A 15254-nucleotide genomic window follows, 5' to 3' on the forward strand; every position below is an offset into this window, starting at 1 on the left:
AGTTATAGTAAAATTAGGTAAACAGTTTTCTTCCTAGATTATACTTAACAAAGTTCATGGAAACTTAGTATCAGGGGCCAGGCAGTGGCGCACTGGTTGAGTGCACACATGACAGTGCACAAGGACTTGGGTTCAAGCCCCTGGTCCCTATCTGTAGGGGGAAAACTTCAAGAGTGGTGAAGATACTGCGAGTATCTCTCTGTCTTACTCCTTCTCTGTCTCCCCCATCCTCTCAATTTCTGGTTGTCTCTATCCAATAACTAAATAAAGATAATAAAAAATAAAAATAAAAACACCTCGGCATCTAAAATACTCCCTTCCTAGCACTGTGATGCATTTGGGAGATGTCATGTTTGCATCAAATTCTGGGAAGTAATTTCCAGTTGCTTATACCTTTAATTCTCACTTTTACATAATAGTAATGTTGTCTATATTGTCGTATTTTCCAGGCTGTGTTTACAGATTTGGAGATTCTTGCAGCCATTTTTGCCAGTGCAATACATGACGTGGATCACCCTGGTGTGTCAAATCAGTTTCTCATCAATACTAGTAAGTGGAATTTATTTATTTTTGCAGAAGGAAGTTTTTCCTTTGTTTATTTTTTTTTTGTCTACTATATTCAATAAAAATTCTTTCCCATAAGCAATACTTGGCTGTGTAACTAGTTGGACATAAGATTCTCTTCCATAAAGATAAAATAAATTGTTGTTTGATATATTGATTTGACACTTTGATCACAGTTGAAGCTGTATCCTCATTTTCGTATTTTAGAAATCTTAGCCTTTATAGTGGTTCATATAGTGAGGAGAGATGTGCTTATATTAAAGTTGTGGATGGTAACAAGTGCACACACTGACTTGATGTAAGACACGATTACAAAGCTTACTGGAGAAAGAGAGCATATCAGTTTGTAAACCTTGCAGGGAGCAGACTCATCCCTTCTGGCAATCAGTCACTTATCGGCTATGGCAAATATAACAGACGTACCTAAAAATTCACTACAGTTCCAAAAGAGAGCATTAATTAAAAATTCTTTCAGTAATTTAATTATACTAGCTGGCTCTCTACCAGATTTCTCAGGCAGATGCTGGATTTAACTCAGAAATTAGAGGTATTGCTATACTAGCATTTCTTCAAGTTAGAGATACTTTTTATGACTTTTTTTGAGCTGACAGATGACAATCATTTGCCCAATGAGATGGTTTCTTATTTTGAAACACTCCACATGATAGGGGAAAAAAGGCTAAGGACCTCAAAGATGTAGAGTTGGCTCTACATTTCCCTTAAAATTTGTCAAGACCTGTCCACAAATTCATGACAATTTGCCTAGAATACACGGTATAGAAGACTTTCACAATGCAATGCAAAGCTTAATGATAATAGGCATCATATACAGATATATATGTATTTATGTACACATAGTATAGTACATAATCTGTTGGCCACTATTTAGACCAAACTTGAATCCAAACTGTCAGACCAAATTTTCTGGTTATTTTTCCCTTTTTGGCAAAATTACCTTATGTCCAGTTAGTTACATGTTAAATAATGGTTTAATAGAGCTTACAATTAATTCACCGAGGACTAGATATTTAGAGTGGCTGGGAGCCAACAAATCAGGGTTGTTTTCAGTGTCAAAATGTTCTTTTGAGATGTGTATATGTGTGTTTTAGCGACAGTAGGACAGTATATATTAATATAATTTCATTTTGAAAGCTACCGTTATATTCTATTAGGCATATGATATTTGAAAATCATGCATTAATACTTATGTAGAAATAATATATTGCCATATTAGAAGTGATATATTGCCATATCAGTAGGCAGCTGTGATCAAAAGTAAAAGTCATCAGAAAGGTTTAGATTCTTATATTTCCCATAAAGTTTTAAGTAGGGAAAAAAAGTTATCAAAATTAGAGCTAGTCATTCCTCACTATAGATAGGTTATCCATTGTCTTCAGTGTCTATTATAGCTTCCCTTTACTCTACCATCTCACCCATTGTTTTTCTTGCCTTTTTAAAATGTGCTAATGAAAGTGAAAAATGGTCTTTTTTTAAAAAAATTATTTATAAAAAGGGAACATTGACAAAACCATAGGATAAGAGGGGTACAACTCCACACATTTCCCACCACCAGAACTCCATATCCCATCCCCTCCCTTGATAACTTTCCTATTCTTTAACCCTCTAGGAGTATGGACCCAAGGTCATTGTGGGATGCAGAAGGTGGAGTCGGGTGGTAGGTAGCACAGTGGGTTAAGCTCAGGTGGTGAAAAATGGTCTTTCAATATATTTTAACTACTAATTTTTTTTCTCACTGATGACATTTCATCAAATAAGTCATCACTGAATTTGGAAATTTAAGAAACTACACAAGACTACTTATTGTGCTGCATCTCTGACACAGTTGTACATTATGCCTTTTGTGGGGAATTTTTAGATAGTTTGAGCTACGACTTTGCAAAGAGATTTTGATTTTACAGAAATGCTTTCCTTCTGGTACTTTAAGCTAACTGGTCAGTGATTTAAATGCACTATTAGTCTTTCATTTCCTCCTACCATGGTAGGTTAATGTGATAATTTTCTTTTATGTACAATAAAACTAAAGTGTAGAGCTTGGAAATAAGTGTAATGTGTTAAAAATCAGCTTTTCTCTTTCACCGTGAGGTCATATTCTGTATTAATCCTTGTGAAATCTAGCTCTAGTAATATTTTTATAGTTCCCATTTATTTTGTGTACTTTGCTGCAGCCAGATTTAAAGAGAGAATTTAAATGTTGCCCAGCTTTGAGATATCTGACTCAAATATTTTATGATTATTTAGATTGGGGTGGGAGAGATAGTATAATATAGGCTATGCAAAAGGACTTTCATGCCTGAGGCTGCCAGGCAAAAGGTTTAATCCCTGGTTGAGCCAGAACTGAACAGTGTTCTGGTTAAAAAAAGAAATAATATATATATATTAAAAAATATATTAAAAGGCACTTATGATTCATCATAGAAGGGTTGAAAAGTCACAGTTTTCTTGGTGATATGTGGTTAGTCAACTACATTATTTATTACTTATTATTACTACATTTTTCTGTTCTTTTTGTTAATTTAATTTTTTGTTATTATCTTTATTTATTGGATAGAGACATCCAGAAGCCAAGAGGGAAGGGGGTGGTAGAGAGGGGGAGGGACAGAGAGTACTTGTGCTCGAACCTATATGAGATGATACCAACAGAGAGACACCTGAATACTGCTTATCTCTGACGTACGTGGTGCTAGGAATCAGACCTAAGGCTTCCTGCATGCAAGTCCTTTGCTCTACTGCAGGGCTGATCTCCCAAGCCTTAGTGTTCCTTTTAGATGTGACTTCATCGCCATCACTTCTAAGGAAGAGTAGAAAGTTAAATGACTATCCTGGGGAATTGGTTAGCATCCCTGTAAAAGTCAGTAGTCAGGGGAGTCAGGCGGTAGTGCAGCGGGTTAAGTGCAAGTGGCGAGGAGCGCAAGGCCTGGTGTAAGGATCCCGGTTTAAGCCCCTTGTTCTCCACCTACAGGGGAGTCACTTCACAGGTGGTAAAGCCGGTCTGTAGGTGTCTATCTTTCTCTCCCCCTCCCTGTCTTCCCTTTCTCTCTCCATTTCTCTCTGTGCTATCCAAGAACAATTACATCAATAACAACAATAACTACAACAATAAAAAAAAAACAAGGGCAACAAAAGGGAATAAATAAATATTTAAAAAGAAAAGTCAATAGGAGAAGAAAGTGACTTCCAGGATAGTAAAAGGGTGAAAATGGAAAATCATGAACCAGATGATACTGTCCAGGAAGTCTTAATTTTCAGTGTTATAACCAGAGAAATTAGCCGACTTTCAGAAGCCAAAAGGAATCTATTTGAACAGGGATTAACATATGTTGGAATTTAATGCAGGTCTCTGTGGCCTAATAGCAAATAGTCTTTTTCGGCTTGTTCTGAATGTGACCCGGGCTCCTATGGCTTCTGGCTTACCAATGACAATGATCCCACTTTTGACAGCAAATGTAGCTTACAAAGCTTGGATAAATTTCCCTTTGAGTACAGGGGATTTGAATTGTGAAACCTGCACCGTAATACCTGGAGGACTGGTCGGTCTTACTTTGGGTGGTCCCTACCCTGGTTTCTTGGCAGAAAGGAAACATTTTAAATTGCTGGATTCGAACTTCTAAGCCCATCTTTAGAAAAACGGTATTTCCCATGTTGCTTCAGACGATGATGACAGCATATTTTGGGTCCAGACAATATAAACTGCTTATAAAAGCTCTTCAGTTACCTGAACCTCAATGATTGTTAATCAGATGTATAGACAAAGTTAAAATCGTAAAAAAAAAAAAAAAAAAAAAAAGTCAATAGTCACAACTCCCTTCCGTAATATCCCTAGAGACTGGGAAGACCACAGAGGCCCTACCTTTCCAAAGGGAATTGTGTCATGGCCTTTCCAACCAGTCTGTGTTCTGACTCAGCTTTAGGAACGCAGCACTTCCCAAGTGCATGCATGGAAGGCATGCTTGGCCAGACCTCTTGGACAAGCCCTGCATGAATGTCCTTTCTCTCCATGCAGTTTTACTCACTTAAAAGAACCCTAAGGTCTTGTTTCTATAATCATAAATTATGCTTCCTTTTTGTAATGTGTTTGCTTAGTATTATTCTATGATAGAAATATGCCATGGTATATTTTTTGTTTCCTGTTTATCATAGATAAGTGTTTAGAGACTTTCATAAACTATGTATAAGTCAAATTTGGCAGGATACCACTTTTTTTTAAATCACTTTTATTCAAGAATGCTTTGTTTGCAAATAATCTCTTTATCCAATAAAATATGCCACTGTTGCTATATTCAAGAAAGTGCAGCGTGCCTTATATACTCACTCTGTGGTACAACAGACTTCTCTGTTATTATAGTTTGGGAACAGAACTTTAGATATGTACGTGTATAGTACTAATAAATGATATTCATTGTCAGAATATCTTGAATCTCTCCTCCCTACCTCCTTTAATATAGTCTTTGGACACTATTAGATATTTCTTCTTAGAAAAAAAATGTTTTCCACGAATTAGTCAGAGAAAAGATCAAATACATGGTGCTTTAGTAAAGCTTTCAGCGAAGCACTTGTCTGTATTTTTAAAATGACTTGAGTTTGCTGTATCTCACTCTCTAAAATACACAGGTCAGGATCACAATGAAAGAGCAGTCACATCTGCACCGCAGGGCTGGGTAGCTAACCACCCTCCTTTGTGAAGCCAGGAGTGTGCAAGTCACATTTATTGTGACTGTATTGAGACTTGGAAAAGGAACTGGGAAATGAATGAACGTCAACTAGGAAAGTTATACTGCATAGAGTAGATAGAGGGGTGGCTTCCACTGGTGTGATGACACAGGAACTTTGGTGATGGGGCTGGGGAGTTGTAACGCATCTATGGCTACAGGTCTCAAAATATAATCCCAGAATTGTATACTATTATAATCCAATTAAATCAATAGAAAAATATCTATAGTATGGGGAAAAAGAAGAGCACCCTGAACAAATCTTTTCCAAACTGTACTTGCACTCAGTACAATCTTAAGTCACACAGTCACATAAAATGTGGGATAGGCAGTATGCTGCCAGCGTCAGAAATACAACACCATATTCTCTGGATGTGTAGAAAATGTCTAAAATAATGTCATGTTCTGCGGAGCTCTTGGAACTACCATGGCAGATCTGAAGGGGAGTTAAAGCTGTTTTATTCTAACTTGGACTTCATTTTGGAAAGGAGAAAGCTCATGCCCCTCATAGTAAAATGACTTGCCACATGTCAGACACATTAGTTTTCTCTTGCAAGGTTCCAACACTCTTCCCACTGTGACATTAACTGGTATGTTCTCTTAAGTGTATTCATGTAATGGTTAGGCAGTGAAAAGGTCTAAGGGTAATTACATCTTAAACCAAAATATCTCAAAATAGGAAGAATAAGATAAACTTAGAAATTCATTCATTCATTAATTAATTTTAGACCAGTGCACTGCTCAGTTCTAATTTCTGGTGCTACTAGGGATTGAGTCTAGGACCTTTGGTGCTTCAGGCATGGAAGTCTTTTTGCATAACCATGTACAATCTCCCCAGGAAGATAAATGTAGAATACATTGGTTTACTCATTTTCCTTTCTTTCTTTCTTTCTTTCTTTCTTTCTTTCTTTCTTTCTTTCTTTCTTTCAAGACTCAGAACTTGCCTTGATGTACAATGATTCCTCTGTTTTGGAAAACCATCATTTGGCTGTGGGTTTTAAGTTGCTTCAAGAAGAAAACTGTGACATTTTTCAGAATTTGACCAAAAAGCAAAGACAATCATTAAGGAAAATGGTCATTGACATTGTAAGTAAACGAAATCTATAAAACAAATTTCTGTTTTTTCAAATCAAATGAGTAGCAGGTCAAAAGAGCTACTATTTCAGGACTAATTTTTGCCTCTTATGATCAAGAAACTGTCCCTGTTAATGGCAGTGATAATGATGTAATTCTGTTTTCTCCTTCCAGAAGTTTTTAGTTCAGAATACTGACAGCTTACCCTCACATTACCTTCCAGTTTTGTTGTTGTTGTTGTTTCCTAAATTCCTCCAGTCTGGTGGCAGACTGAGAAAGATGACTAACAATCAGAATACTGTCCAGGGCATAAATGAATTTTTCCCATTCAAGAAAATGGGGGGGGAAACCTCTGGCAGTAGCCACTGCCACTCAGAAGCACTCATGCACCTCCACACATATGTCTCTCTGCATATTACTCACAGTGATTAAAAGGCCCGACACGGAAACCCTGGGTACATTTATGAACTTATTCTGTGAAACTTTGTACATTCCAAAGTAGAAAATAACTTCTGGATCATCAGAAAATTAATCGGAATACTCTGCTTCTCGACTCTTCTATAAACTACTTTAATTCACTTCATCTTAGTTTAGTAACTATTTTTTAGCTCAAGTTGTGGAGAAAAAAAACATTTCAAATTGTGATAATGTCCTACCCATGGAGATATCACTTTCTTCCACCATGAAAGTGGATGCTGGCACTTTATTTTTCTATATGTTACTCAGAAAAAAATGACAGTGGGGGAAAGACACTGTTCTAAGAATTCGTAAAGTTCCCAAACACTGCTATGAAATGACATAGCAGTGTTATTATTTTTCCACCTCATATTTTACATCATATTTTCATGTACAAATTCTTTTTCCTTTTGACTTTTACTTTATGATAATCTTCTTTGTATTTGAAGGTACTCGCAACAGACATGTCAAAGCACATGAATCTTTTGGCAGATTTAAAAACTATGGTTGAAACTAAGAAAGTGACAAGTTCTGGAGTTCTTCTTCTTGATAATTATTCTGACAGGATCCAGGTAAAGCTGTGTGTGTGTGTGTGTGTGTGTGTGTGTGTGTGTGTGTGTGTGTATAGACACACATGTCTGTGTCTTGCTTCATTAAATACTGATAATACTGATATGTATCCTTTTCTCCTCTTTGAAATTTTAGCAATTATAAGGAGGAGCCTTAGTCTTGAAAATGAATCAAGTAAACTCCTAATGGAGTTTTCATTTGCATAGCATTTGAATAAACCTAACATCCCACAAAACAAGCACTTAATAAACAGCTCTGAATCTAATCAGCCATGCACACAGTTTCTCTTATGATATTTAGATGTGGTGGAGGTGGAATAACTCAAAACTATTAATATAAGTGCGAACCACACACAGAAGCATCATGATTGAGCTGTTTGGAATGAATCTTGCACTACATGTATTTTTAAGTGTCACAGTCACCCAATGTGAATTTCCAGTAAAGAAAAAATAAGGAGCAGGTGCTGAACAGGAAAGGTGTTTGTCTATTTTAGGTCCTTCAGAATATGGTGCATTGTGCAGACCTGAGCAACCCAACAAAGCCTCTCCAGCTGTATCGCCAGTGGACAGATCGCATAATGGAGGAGTTCTTCCGCCAAGGAGACAGAGAGAGGGAGCGGGGCATGGAGATAAGTCCCATGTGTGACAAGCACAATGCCTCTGTGGAAAAATCACAGGTGAGCCATTAGCTTTAGAGCTTTCAGAACAAAAGTACAACATGAACACTTGACTGCACTGTGTAGATATCACACGGTGTTTGTATTCTTGTTAAACGACTTAGTGATTGATAAATCAAAGTACCTTGATTTAGAGTCATAAATTCATTGTTATAGAACCATACGGATTTCATAATAGTACTCACAAAGTATACTCATATGCAAGCAAAATTGCTTCCATTATCTGAACTTGATAAATTCATATGTAGTGTATGATGTTATTTTGGTTTTCTTGATTCAGCTATGAATTGATTATTCTAAAAGGCCAGGCAATCTCCCCTGTGTAAACAACTGGAAAAAAATTTATGCCATAAATACAATTCTTAGAAGCTAATTTTGAACAGCTGGTAGCTATAGTTTTTTGTCATCTCTTGTCAAAAAAATAGTGACTGTTTTCTAAAGCTTAAGTTTATTCATTGGAGTGTATATGCATATATTTTGTTACAGTTTAAATATTTTGTCTACATTGTGTTTATGTTATAGTAAATTTATAGTCAGTATCTATATGGGGCATATTTGTAAGATCTAGTTAGCCTCTGCTAGTCCCAAGTCCTGTGCTTAATTTTTTTTTTTTTAACTAGGTGGGCTTCATAGATTATATAGTTCACCCTCTCTGGGAGACATGGGCAGACCTTGTACATCCTGATGCCCAGGACATTTTGGACACTTTGGAGGACAATCGTGAATGGTACCAGAGCACAATTCCTCAGAGCCCTTCCCCAGCACCTGATGACCAGGAGGAGGGCCGACAGGGTCAGACTGAAAAGTTCCAGTTTGAACTAACTCTAGAGGAAGATGGTGAGTCGGACACCGAGAAGGACAGCGGAAGTCAAGTGGAAGAAGACACTAGCTGCAGTGACTCCAAGACTCTCTGTACTCAAGACTCAGAGTCTACTGAAATTCCCCTTGATGAACAGGTAGAAGAGGCGGAAGGGGAAGAAGAGGAATGCCAGCCTGAAACCTGTGTAGTAGAAGAAGATCACTGTCCTGACACGTAACAGTGCAAAGTCTTTTCATGTCTTTTTTTTTTCTTTTTCTGTTTTTTTTTTAGTAGAAAAATTATTTCCAAAGTGCATGTCACATGCCACAACCATGGTCACACCTCACTATCATCTGCCAGGACGTTTGTTGAACAAAACTGACCTTGACTACTCAGTCTGGCGCTCAGGAATATTGTAACCTGTTTTCTCTCACCTCCATGCCATCGGAGCAAAAGGGACATTTTCATGAATGGCATTTTAACCAGATTTCAGCTTGGTAGAGCTGACAAAGCAGAGAAAAATCAATTCCAAAATGTCTTCAAGGGAGCGTGGCTCATCTGGCAGCCCCCAGATTGGTGTGATTTGCAGCTTCTTTTCTGTTTATTTGTTTGCAGTAGTCTCAGCAAAAAGAAGGCATTACACAGGCAGAATGAACTAATGGATGAGACAACAAGTGAGTCAGGAACAGGACACAATTTAAATGTGTTACTAGGAGGAAGATGAGCCACAGAAATTACGTAATTTTCTAATTTCAAGTCTTCCTGATACATGACTGAATAGTGTGGTTCAGTGAGCTACACTAGCCTCTACATTTTGTATGATAATGTAAAACAGATTTTTTGTAGAGCTTACTTTTATTATTAAATGTATTGAGGTATTATATTTAAAAAGAAACTATGTTTAGAACCTTCATCTGCCACTGGTTATTATTTTTTTTTCCTAAGGAGTAACTTGCAAGTGTTCAGTACAAACTGTGCTACACTGGATAAATCTGATTTACAAGTTTTACTCGCACCTTCTAGTTCATAGCAATTAACTGATTTGTAGTGATTTACTGTTTTATATACCAATGACTTCCATACTTTAAAACAAAAACAACTTTTTGTTGCAGGAAATCCTTTTTTGTAGGTCTTCGTTTACTTTGCTTTTTCACTTGTTTTAGATAAAGAGTTGCTCTCCACTGACAGTTTTCTTCACAGTGTGCAAAGTGAATGTTTGTTCAATAATACTTAGATGTGTGTTCTGTCTAATGTGTCTTAAGCCTCATGGATACTCAATAATCAGTTGGTATTGTCTAAAGCAAGTGAGATATATATATATATATATGTATGTATATATATATATATACACACACACACATACACATATAAATATATACCCAGTAGATAAAAGTGGTCAGTCTTTTTTAGGTATTTTCCTACTTAGTGTCTTCTGATAACCTTTTGCTATGTCAATAGACCTTCATTTCACAAGTGCATGTCTTTGTAATAACCCACATGTTTCACAGCCATTCTTATTGTTTTCACAGTCAGCTATAGTAAGAACAATTTTCCCCTTGTGCTGCTTTATTATTTAGTGTGTTTGGACTGCTGTCCATGTTAACTAGATGGGGTCTAATCAAATATATCACCACCATTCTGACTGATAAAAAGAAACAAGTAGTCAGGATAGAGTTAGCATTCATTTTTACCATAAAGTCAAATACAATGACTATCTTTTACTCTTGATTTATAGAGAAGAATTAATAGCTAACTAGGCAATTTTTAATATTAACAGAGTATATCAACAAACAAACGCCAATATAATAAGTTTTTTTTCCCACCGTGGGACTGAAAAAAATATGAGGAATAGTCTTGAAGAGTGATTTTTTTTTTTTTAAGTGTTAGAAACTACTCTTCCTTCCTGGACAGTCATGCAACATACAGGATTTGCTTTATCAGTTGTCACTGGTCTAGAAGCACGTCCTAAAGAGAAGTTCTTAAATACATTGAGGGAGATAAAGATACTGGCATCAGATGTTAAGGACTAGATTGGTGTCCTAAAATACTGGGTTGGATAAGATGATTCTGCATAAATTAAAAAAACTAATAGAGATCTCTCTTTACAGAGTTTAACACTAAGATCTGTATTACAGATTTAGAGATTATTTCCCAATATTTATCTTCAGTTGAGATCTTGGGGACATTTATTTTAGCTTGGACTTTCATCACATTTCAGCTTTTAATAAAATGTTTGCCTTCTCTGTGAAAATTTTGGACCCAAATGATTATTCTTCATGTTGATACCCACAAATTGAAATGCTTAGTGGATGTATATGGCCAAATGGAAAATGACTGTAAGAGATAATAGAAATTGTGACCCAGAAAATGTTTGGTGTATTTTAAGGAGCCTTCTGGGGACTAGCAAATCTATCATCAGGGAAATGACCCAAGGGGAAGATAGACCCCATTTTAATCTTCTGAAATCCACTGATGCTTAGGATCTTTGATAGGGGACAAAAAAAGTTTTTTCTATGATAGAGACAGATAAGGGGGTAGTACCAAAGGGAGGGAAGGAGGGAGAGAGAGAGAGAGAGAGAGATCATAGCACCCAACCTTTCTTCAATGAGTTGGGGGCTAGGCTTGAACCTGGATCTGAAAGGTGGCAAAGCAGAGCACTTAACAAGCAAGCTAATTTGCCAGCCCCAAATTTCTTATTTCTGACCTTTCACATAGGGCCTAGTAATCAAGGTTCCACAGTCCTCTTCCTATAAAATTCAGTAATCTCTCAGATCAAGCCCTGTGTCCAAGTGGTTTAGCAATAATACATGGAAACTTGTTTCTGTCTTAATAGAGGCCAAGAAGGAAGGACAGATTATCTAGAGTTTATTCTTTTTCCCCAAACAATTATTTCATTTTTAATACTTGGCATCTCCCCCCATGCCTAGAATCTTAAAAATGAAAAAAAAAAAATTAAAGCAGCAATATGCCGCAAACAAATGCAGACCTGAAAGGTGTTATTACTTCACTTACAAGAACAACTCCCTCCCCTCATTGTGTTGGATATTAATGGTCACATGCTGTAAAGATACCCACATATGGACAATCAAACTGTAGTAAAGACATGCCCAAGAGACAGGGACTAATGCACTCTACAATCTGCTTATCCTCTCCTTCCTTTCTCTTCTCTTGCCAAAGTGTGCGTCAGAATTCTAAACTGTTTTTTAAATGAACATCCTTCTACAAGTGGCTTCACATTTCTGAAAATGCCATAAGAAAATGCAATATCTAGGTACTGTGGTGGTGGTGTGGGGGGGGGGATGCCTCAGTTTGCATAAAACCTAGTACATTTCAGCTTGCAAGTTACGAAACACAATAATGTAGTTTTAATTTCCTTTTCTTTCACATACTTAAAATTCACACAAAAATTGTATAGATAGAACAAATTGCAGACAAGGAAAAAAAAACTTGAATGAAATGTGTTTTACAGAAAGCTTTATGATAATTTTTGAATGCATTATTTATTTTTTTGTGCCATGCTTTTTTTTCCTCACCAAATGACCTTACCTGTAATACAGTCTTGTTTGTCTGTTTACAACCATGTATTTATTGTAATGTACATATTGTAATGTTAATTGTAAATTATCAGTTCTTACTAAAACATCATCCCATGACGGGATGGTGTTGATATATTTGGAAACTCTTGGTGAGAGAATGAATGGTGTGTATACATACTCCTTGTACATTTTCTTTTCTCTTGTAATATAGTCTTGTCACCTTAGAGCTTGTTTATGGAAGATTCAAGAAAACTGTAAAATACATAAAGATATATAAATTAAGAAAAAAAAAAAACAACATAGCTGCAGGTCTTTGGTCCCAGGGCTGTGCCTTAACTTTAACCAATATTTTCTTCTGTTTTGCTGCATTTGAAAGTAAGGTAATAGTGGTGTTAGGACTGGGTGTTTTATATTGAGCTATAAATTGGTTGAATTTCAGACAGGAACTGAAATTTTGAAAAACTACACACAACAGAGATTCTTAGACCCTTTGGAAATACCAACTTTTAAGTCCTCTCCATGAAGCAGCAGTGCATAAATTATTTATTCCCTAGCTACTGACTAGGGGATACTTCATTTGGTCACTTTTTTAAAAATACTACTGGAAAAATACCTTCATGTTCAGTGATTATAAAACAATTTTGTGGCTTCTAGAGTACATCAGGACATGAACTTGATTTGAAACTAGAACCACCAGTCATGTGCACTGGCTATTTCCTCATCAGCTTCCTATCATGGAAAAGGACATTTTTAAAAAGACCTTGGGGGGTTTTCATTAAGATCAAAATGTCTCTCCGGGTAGATTCATATATTAAAACACAAGATTTTACATGATGCTAATCACGTAGCATTAAGGATCCATGCCATTCTTGATCATTTGTTCCTACAAAACATGTTGCTTTATAGTAAAAATTGATCTAAATGACAAGCTCCCTGAAAAATAATGTTCCCACTAGATAATCCAGTGTGAAAACTCTAGTGACTGTTGCCCAGTCCTCAGAAAATGTGACTTAGTGAAAGGAGAGATTCCTTTTCTAGGGGGAAAACAAAATGAGCCTCTTATTATTTTGTTTGATTTTTTTTTTGACACAAACTGTAGATTTTAGCAGCCCTGGCCCAAAGAAATTTGATTACTTTTGTTTTACACAGTACAAAGGAGACACTATACTTATAACAAAAAATCTTTACTGATTTTAGGGTTTTTTTTTTTTATTTTATTTTCTTGGATATGTTTTCAGAGTGGTAATTGTGTGTGAGCATTATAAATGATGATTCTTTTAGTGGTTTCTTAGCCTCTCTTACAGCCCATGGGGATAGTACTGTACATCGATACCTTCATATGAAATTTTTATATGCAATGAAAATAAAAGCATGGGTTGATTCTGCCTATTTATGACTCAGTCTTTTACAAATGAAAGATTGCACAGTTTACATTGTAGCACAGACTTCGGACAGTACTGAAGATTCTAAAGTGAAATGAAAGAGTTTGTTCACTGGTGTTGATATTCTTAACATATGGATCAGTTTTCCTACAGAAACTTGTTAACAATGATTTAACATACTGCAGTGCAAGGCACAGAAGTATTCTAAATGGGCACAAGAAGGGAACTTCAGTTCCCTTCGCCTCTCTTCAAAACCACACACACACACCCTGACAGAACAGTAAGGAGCTGAGATAAGTGTGTTCCTCTGCCCAATGGCTAACACACACACACACACACACACACACACACACACACACACACCCTGACAAGAAGGGAACTTCAATTCCCTTCGCCACTCTTCAAAACCACACACACACACACACACACACACACACACACACACACCCGACAGAACAGTAAGGAGCTGAGATAAGTGTGTTCCCCTGCCCAATGGCTAACACACACACACACACACACACACACACACACACACACACACCCGACAGAACAGTAAGGAGCTGAGATAAGTGTGTTCCTCTGCCCAATGGCTATCTCACTCTCACAACCTGGGGCAAGCAAATGTTATATACTTATCCTGCCTGCCTCCGTGAAGGCGTGGCCTGCTGGCCTGCATACAGCACAAGCCCTGTGGATCCCGTCCACCCTGTTCTGGGTGGGCAGTTTCCTGAAAATCCTGAGCCCTCAGTTTCAGATGTTGAGGATATAAACCATGCAGATGCTCTGCTGTTTGAGAGTTCTTTTTCCGTTGCAACTTCATTTTGAAGCAAAAGAGTAGACCAGTAAATACTTGCTTAGAGGCCGAGTCCCTGCAATACTCTTTTTTACTATCAGGCTGCCTTAATTAGGGCCAGGCAATCTCTCACTTTGATGTTTGCTTTCTCTCTCTCTCTCTCTCTCCAGGGTTATTGCTGGGACTGGGTGCCAGCACTAAGAATCCACTGCTCCTGGAGGCCAGTTTTTTTTTTTTTTCATTCTTTTTTGGATTGAGAGGAGAGGGAGATAGGAGGAGAGACAGACACCTGCAGACTTGTTTTCACTGCTTGTGAAGTGGCTCCCCTCCACCTTGCAGGTGGGGAGGCAGGGACTTGAACCGGGATCCTTTCTCTGGTCCTTGAACTTTGTACTATGCTTAACCTGGTGCATTACTGCCCACCCACCCACCCTCACTTTGAAGTTTTCTAACACTTAGGCTTAATTTTTCCCCTAGCACCGATAGCTTCTGCGATTGCTTGGGTTTTTGTTTGTTTGTTTGTTCCTGTTCATTTACAACATCTAGAAAGAAAGAGAAAAGGACAGGTCACTGCACTGTCACAGAGAGGTTAGGTTTGGATCCCCTACCCATTCCAGCTAAAGGTAAAGGGGTGGGGAAGGAAGACCAGGATAACTACAGTCTAGCCTGTATTTGGC

At 37.2% G+C, this 15254-nt stretch overlaps 1 protein-coding gene and 1 pseudogene across 6 annotated transcripts in view; both read left to right on the forward strand.

Moving 5' to 3' along the window:
- Nucleotides 1-13791, forward strand: part of LOC103108052 (cAMP-specific 3',5'-cyclic phosphodiesterase 4D) — a 207562-nt gene extending 193771 nt beyond the window's left edge. For all 6 annotated transcript variants that reach the window (XM_060191315.1, XM_060191316.1, XM_060191317.1 and 3 more), the window contains 5 exons: nucleotides 450-549; nucleotides 6223-6377; nucleotides 7271-7393; nucleotides 7885-8067; nucleotides 8688-13791. In XM_060191315.1, coding sequence (XP_060047298.1) covers nucleotides 450-549; nucleotides 6223-6377; nucleotides 7271-7393; nucleotides 7885-8067; nucleotides 8688-9104 — 978 coding nt within the window. In that variant the 3' untranslated portion in view covers nucleotides 9105-13791. The remainder of the gene's footprint in view (nucleotides 1-449; nucleotides 550-6222; nucleotides 6378-7270; nucleotides 7394-7884; nucleotides 8068-8687) is intronic.
- Nucleotides 3202-4622, forward strand: LOC132538695 (transmembrane protein 126A-like; annotated as a pseudogene).
- Nucleotides 13792-15254: the final 1463 nt, after the last annotated feature.

This window comes from Erinaceus europaeus, chromosome 5, assembly GCF_950295315.1.
Source record: "Erinaceus europaeus chromosome 5, mEriEur2.1, whole genome shotgun sequence".
In the NCBI taxonomy this organism is placed as follows: Eukaryota; Metazoa; Chordata; class Mammalia; order Eulipotyphla; family Erinaceidae; genus Erinaceus; species Erinaceus europaeus.